The 7,620-nt window shown below is 34.7% G+C and overlaps 1 protein-coding gene across 1 annotated transcript; it reads right to left on the reverse strand.

Moving 5' to 3' along the window:
- Positions 1 to 1,356: 1,356 nt before the first annotated feature.
- Positions 1,357 to 6,005, reverse strand: LOC111410244 (uridine 5'-monophosphate synthase-like). Its single transcript, XM_023040508.1, has 7 exons — positions 5,474 to 6,005; positions 4,546 to 4,885; positions 3,830 to 3,913; positions 3,235 to 3,317; positions 3,072 to 3,159; positions 2,721 to 2,975; positions 1,357 to 1,485 (listed from the first exon to the last, which is right to left on the reverse strand). Exons 1-7 carry the CDS (start codon positions 5,911 to 5,913, stop codon positions 1,357 to 1,359), a joined length of 1,419 nt encoding a protein of 472 aa, XP_022896276.1. The 5' UTR covers positions 5,914 to 6,005.
- Positions 6,006 to 7,620: the final 1,615 nt, after the last annotated feature.

Below are 7,620 nucleotides of genomic sequence, written 5' to 3' on the forward strand. Positions count from 1 at the left end.
CAATATCTTCTGGAATATTGTACTAAAATATTGAACAAAAACATATTACACTCAAACAAATATTTATCTATCATAAATTGGTATAGTCAAGTCGATATAATTAGACCAAATAACTATACCACTTTGTTATACAATTAAAAAAATACTTATTTTTTCTTTAAGCTGAGAAGAAGAGTTTCTTTGTAACCATATTATATCAACCATACATTTTCATTATCATTTTAAGAGAAAATATAGCTTAAAAATCCATATTAAACAATTCAATTAAAATAAAAAAACCCACATGGTAACCAGGTATATGCAGACTCATGCATTGCAAAATGAGAAAAATCAAACCTTTGCCTGTAAACGACACAGTTTCTTGCCTTCCACATTGCCTTTCTGCATCTTAGGTTTTCCTAAATGCTTCACTAAACTTTGAAGAATTAAGCTTTCGTGTTGATAACGTTTTATGAAAGAGCGAAAAAGAGATGAGAGAATAAAAAACAATAAACTTTCGTATGTTATAATGAGAAGTAAAGTCTCATATTTATAGTAGGGATGAGGGATATAGTAATAATTTTTAGGGTTGCAGTTGTACAATTGTGATTCACTAATAAACTTACCATTTACAACAAAATGTGTAATATTTGTGAATAAATAGTAATTTGACCATTTATAAACATTAGCTGAGATCACATTCATGTCTTCAACATCCCTTCAAATTCAAGAAAAGCAAACTAGAGAAGTCAAATTGAGATAGAACCATTCAGGCAAAGATTGAGTAGCCAATGATCGTTTCTGATACAGAGGTCGGAATTTGAAACTGCTCATTTTTTGCTTCGATTATCTAAAACTTCATATATATAAATGCAATTAGAATAAAGCAAAAATGTGAAGATGTTTCACATTGCGTTGTCAAGAATAAAAAAAAGCAATGATATGAAAAGAGAAAATAACAGTTAAGAAATCTTTAAGAGCACATTTGGTACAGCCTACTGAAATGAAGTTCCAACTTCGTTTTCGTACTTAATACCATCCAATTCTATATAAACATGCCATTAGAGCTCTAAAACCACCATTCATAAAGGCTTGTTTAAACTCTAAACATTTATCGACTACATACACCTACATGAACTAAGAAATCCAGGGCTGCAATCAGGCATCAAGCTCAAACAAAAGCTTTCATAGAGAAACCATAGTTTATGCTTATGAAAATATGAGGTCACAACACTTGAGGAAACAATGCCATGAGCTCCTTAAACAGAACTCTAAACCTCTAAAAGATTCGCAAGATAACTAGGAAGACGTTTTAAATACCACACATGGGTTACTGACCCCTCAAATCTGGTGAAAACGAAAACAAAGCTCAGGGAATCACTTGCAATTTTCAAGATAGGCTTCCCATCCTTGAAGCCTATATTCCCGGGCTGCTTCTGCAGGATTTTTAGCCTTTATGATTCCACGACCAACAATTATGATATCGCTGCCTCTCTCAGAAATGACCTGAAACCAGATCGAGTTGTCACAAATCTAGTAGATAAATTAGAGTATTTATTCAGCTTTCAAAACAGCCTTCCAATTCTCTTTCAAGAGACTCTAGGTGAACACAAAAGAAAAATAAGAAACATAGTAATGACAAGTTCTATAAAAAAACATGGAGCTCAATGCACACAAATTTCTATTCCAAACCCAGTCCATGAGGTTATCCTAATTGTAGATAGAACCTTTACTGTAACACAAGTGAAATTTCTGTTAGAAAGAAGTCAGTTGAACGGATGATTCTTTTTCTGACTAGTAAAAAAAGTATAATTCAACAATTTCTAAAAAAGGCTACCGCACGTTTACACGACGTGTGAGTGTGACTCCCTATCCACAAATTCTGTCTTATATTTGACAAAATCAAAGAAAAGCAAAACTAAACACAAATGTTTTGCAGCTCACTTTCCTGTTGACTTGGAATTTTACAACTTCAACTAGCACATTTTGCCGTATCTTTCGCTCAACGTATGACAAAAAGAAGCGAGTAACTAGATAATGAGAATGCAGCTTACAGAATATGGTGTGTTATATTGCTGTCCTAGAGCATCTCCACCTTTTACCCTTTGAACACCAGGGGTTGCATGAATAAGAGATGGATTTCCTGGACCACAAGGCCATGATGCAGGATTGACAGATATGAAACCAATAACAAAATCAGAATGTTCTTCAGCAATTTTCAAGGCTGCAGCAGTGTAATCACCCTTGGCAAGGTTACCAGATGAACTCATTTCAGCAAGCAGCAGCAGGCCCCTACCACGTGATAAACCCTATACATTAGAGTTTAAAATCAGATATGGAGTAAATTGAAGCCTCATATTATCCATATCCAGCCAAAAGAACAGCAAATGCAAAAGCAACAAAACCTTCAATTTTAGCCCGTCCACAATTCCAGGACCTGAAATAATATGAGCATTTACTATATCTGCCCAGTCTAATATATGGAAGATGCCCCTGCATAAAACAAATTAAAACTCTCAAGGGAAGCAACAGAAGAATCTGGATATGAAATGCAGAGCAAATCCTCACCCTTCATACTGCATAGTGACCGTGTTACCGATGTCAGCAAACTTGCGATCTTCAAAGATTAAGAAATTATGTTTATCTGCAATCTTCACAAGTGGTAGGCACAATTAGCCGTATCTTTCGCTCAACGTATGACAAAAAGAAGCGAGTAACTAGATAATGAGAATGCAGCTTACAGAATATGGTGTGTTATATTGCTGTCCTAGAGCATCTCCACCTTTTACCCTTTGAACACCAGGGGTTGCATGAATAAGAGATGGATTTCCTGGACCACAAGGCCATGATGCAGGATTGACAGATATGAAACCAATAACAAAATCAGAATGTTCTTCAGCAATTTTCAAGGCTGCAGCAGTGTAATCACCCTTGGCAAGGTTACCAGATGAACTCATTTCAGCAAGCAGCAGCAGGCCCCTACCACGTGATAAACCCTATACATTAGAGTTTAAAATCAGATATGGAGTAAATTGAAGCCTCATATTATCCATATCCAGCCAAAAGAACAGCAAATGCAAAAGCAACAAAACCTTCAATTTTAGCCCGTCCACAATTCCAGGACCTGAAATAATATGAGCATTTACTATATCTGCCCAGTCTAATATATGGAAGATGCCCCTGCATAAAACAAATTAAAACTCTCAAGGGAAGCAACAGAAGAATCTGGATATGAAATGCAGAGCAACTCCTCACCCTTCATACTGCATAGTGACCGTGTTACCGATGTCAGCAAACTTGCGATCTTCAAAGATTAAGAAATTATGTTTATCTGCAATCTTCACAAGTGGTAGGCACAATTAGCTATGTGTAAGCAGTACGTTTATAATAGACAAATTTATCAATTATGAGCAACACATACCAATCTTCATGAAAGTAAGAAGATCATAATTTTATGGAATCACAGTTCACTCCATATTTTGCTTGTTTCATCATTAAAAAACAATGAACCCTTCTAACAATAACTCAAGAATCATGAATATTATTCCATTTGATAAATGTAATATCAGAGACAGACAAATTAACAGGGAACTCATGTTATTTTTCTTTTTCATTTTTTCCCCCTTTTATTGGTGAAGATGAAATTATAGTGTCAAAAGCAAAAAGCGGTCCATGTGCAAGTGGAGCATCAAACCTAAAACCAGAATAAAGGAATTACTTCTAGAAACCAATTTTCATGTAGTATGGATACAAGCTTATCTCACGCATGGATCTACCTGCCATTGGAAAGCAACAACTCTAGAGTGTTACTCAATAGGAGATAAAAGAAGTTCACAAGATAGAAATATACAGCTCGAAGTTTAGATCCAAAGTCAAGTGTGAAATCCGGAAATATATCCACGTGTGTTTTCAACATGCAGATTTCAGGTCCAACCTGCAGAAATTGACTACTCTATTAGCCATCAAAAACCTATTACAAAAACACCAAATTTCAAAAATATGATAATGTTGAAAAAATAACCATACGAACAAGGGGTGCAATTTATAAGCAATCTTTTTGTTTCTTCCCCCTGGACAACTTCTCTAATTCCCCATAAAAAAGAGAGAAAACAATCTATACGTAAGATGAGTAAGTTCTTTGTCCGTTTACTTTTTCTCCTTTATCTTATTCGGAATTCTGGATTTGTCCCTCGTCTGTGCTCTCAGTTCTAGTTGTTCCAGCTACCAGTTAAACCTCTGATCATCAAGTAATAATAGTTATCATCTACCTCCTCGAAAAATACAAATTAAGAGATAAAGGGACAAAAAGTTAATCTCAGGTGAAATTTATGTAAGGGATGGACTTATAAGGCTTGTTTTCCAGATACTGGGAACACCACCTCCACCTCTAAGCATCCAAAAAGATTCAACTCTCAGTATTTCTGCGTTTGTATGCTGACAGCTATTTCTATTAGTGCAGAATAGTAAAAGTCCTAGATAAGTACAAAGTCCTCTTCATTCATATTATGAATATCTTGAAATTAAAATAGTCATAATATAAAAAGGGTTTCGTTTTCTTTTGCCTACCCTGTCAGCAATGTCAAGCAACTCAGCCACAGTGCCAACGTCAGCTGCCAGACACAAGTTAGTCTCCTTTTGCACCATTACCTCAAACAATTTCTTCCCCGTCAGATTATTTGACATCTTAGCCCTCTCTCCATATGGAATTCTGACTTTAACCTGCTTTTGAGCTGCCACCACTGGCACTGAAACCTTTCGATTATCCTCCAAGAATTTCAGAACCATCTTCTCCGTCTCCTCTGAAACTCTCCCCTTCTCCTTCAATATCCTCACCATTTCGGTCAGCTTCACCATTGCATGCAGTGTGATGCCATTTTCTGCCAAATTCTCCCTCCCTCCTTGTTCCCTGTCCCCATATGGAAAAATAACTTGTAAAAAGTAATTAAGCCGTACACAATATTCTATTTATTTCTATTTAGATAAGAAACAGAAGATAAATCTCACACATAAGAGCTTAGATTTATATTATATGGTAAAAACTATTGTACTATCCAAAAGTTTTCAAAGATTGCACCCTATACCTCAAGGCGTTTACTCCTGTTGAGTCATCAAAAGTATCTTGTTAAAAGAAACTATAATATGCTTTGGCAAGATAAAACAAGCTAGCGTCTGCCATAAAAGAGTCGACCACAGAAGCAGAAAGTATAAAAGTTGAATTTCATTTAACGTGCTACAGAGTCAATACATTGTTATGGAGAGTTCTTCGGCTCGAGGGTACAAACCTAGTTTATTAGGCATCAAACAGTTGAGTCTTTAGTTCCCACATGTATCATATCCCTCCGTATAATTAACACGATCGAATGTAACCCATTAAGCAGGGTACACACACGCACATACACATATATAAAATTATAAGCTAAACTCAATAAGGAACAACTCCAGATCCTAATTAACCATATTTAGAGGTGAGGAATGTTAGTATTTTCACATTTACCGATCTATCAGTACGACAGCGTCACTGATTTTAAGTCCCGCAGTGCGAAGAGACGCTGCCGTCTCGAGAACAGAGGCGCCGCTAGTAACAAGATCCTCAATGATGAGACAAACTTGATTGGGCTCAAAAGCGCCCTCAATGGCCTTGGCCGTGCCATAGTCTTTAATCTCCTTACGGCGCATGAGCATGGGAATGTTAGAGGCAGTGGAGATGCAGGTGGCAATGGGGAGGGCGGTGTATGGTACCCCACAAACGACATCATACTTCGTCGAGGACGGGATGATGGAAACGAGGGTTTGGGAAATTTGGCTGAGCAGGGAAGGGTAGGAGACGATGAGGCGGAGATCGATGTAGATTGGGGAGAAAATGCCGGATTTGAGCTTGAAGTTGCCGAACTTCACAGCGGCAATGTCGTGGAGTTGGAGGATTAAAGACTCCATTGTTTCCGGCGGTGAAGGGTGATTGTGTAGCGCACTGGTTCGTATTATTATAGTGAGGAACAACAATGCTTCTCAAACAGGTTCATTGACCAATAAAATTGACAGGGTTTAAAAATGCTTACGTGGCAAAGGAAACCGGGTGAGTTTTTGGAGGGAACGATGAAAAGAAAAAAATCCACGTGAGTGGACCGTGAGGCAGATAGATAATTGGGGATCTAGCGAGTTAAGTGTCTCATTAGCCACTGAACTTTGGACTATGTCACGGACTACCCACTGAACTTTAAAACTTATTCCATTGGACACTGAACTTCAATCCGTTAGTGCCCATTACTCACCCGATCAAATCCGTCACTTGACCTGCCTATGTGGCAGACAAAAAATCCAGCTGGCTGGTTAAATCCTTACAAGTGTAAAATGATTGGCAACTCATCTACCACATCAGCAATTAACTCACGACTTTTTCTCCCAATTCACACCTTAATTAAATCATGACTTTCTTCCACAAAATACTGGGAAATACCTCAAATTGACCTAAATAAAGGAAGGATTTTCCAAAATAGCCTTTGACTTTTCTAAACATTTTGGATTACCTAAAATACCCTTAAACAAATATTAAAAATCAACCCTTTATCCAATATAAATCTTCTATTTAAGTCCTTAAAAAATTAACATATAATTTTTCTAAAAATTTGTGAGAATTATTAATGACTAATCATAAAATAGAAAAACCCAAATATAAGAGAGGACCATATAATATAAAAAAGGTTGTTAAAAATAAAAAAGAAATTAAGTTTGAAAAAGAAATTGATAAGATAGGATATCAAGAACAATTATATGCATCACAAGAAATATTAAAATGTTTTAAAGAAAACTTATTAGAAAATTTCGCTAAAGGAATTGTAAGGTCAATAATCATAAAAGATATACAAGATATTATAGATAAATTGGAAAAAAGGAAGAAAAATATTTCAAAATATGATATACCTTTTAGAACAGATATAGATATGATAACAGATATTGATATTATAAATTCTCAAACATTATTAGACTTTGAAGAATTACTTAAGAATTTATGAAATTAAAAATTTTGATATTTTGATTATTAGATTATTAGATTTTTGTTCGCTCATAGTAGCACTCATAGAGTTGGTATCAGAGCCAAGTTGATCATGGAAATCTTAAAAATAAATAATTATTATCAATGTATTGAAGAAAAAGGATGTTATATATTTTACAACCCTATCCCTAATAAACTAAAAATAATAACATTATATATAACTAGGAATTTACCTAGAGAAATAAAGGAACAAATATTACATAAATTAATTGTAGGATTTATCAAAGATAGACGTACATATGAAATAATTTGTGAAATATTTGAAAATGAGTTGTATTATAAAGAAATATATGAATCATCATAAAATATAATGGAAAAAACTAAAAATATTTTAGATAGAAAGTTAGAAAGAATAAGATTAATAAATAATAAAATTTTAGATGAATTATTAATACCTGGAGAAATAACTAAAACTCAAGAAAAACAGATATCAAAATTAAAACAAGAAAGATATAAAGAAAAAGCAAGATATTATGAAAAATTAAAAGAACTGACAAGTATTGAAATTATAAAACAAAAGTATGATAAAATGATAAAAGAATGTAAAAATGCTGAGTGTGTAGTATTTTATTATTGTCAATCAAAAAATA

This window comes from Olea europaea, chromosome 15 (assembly GCF_002742605.1).
Source record: "Olea europaea var. sylvestris chromosome 15, O_europaea_v1, whole genome shotgun sequence".
Taxonomy (NCBI): domain Eukaryota; kingdom Viridiplantae; phylum Streptophyta; class Magnoliopsida; order Lamiales; family Oleaceae; genus Olea; species Olea europaea.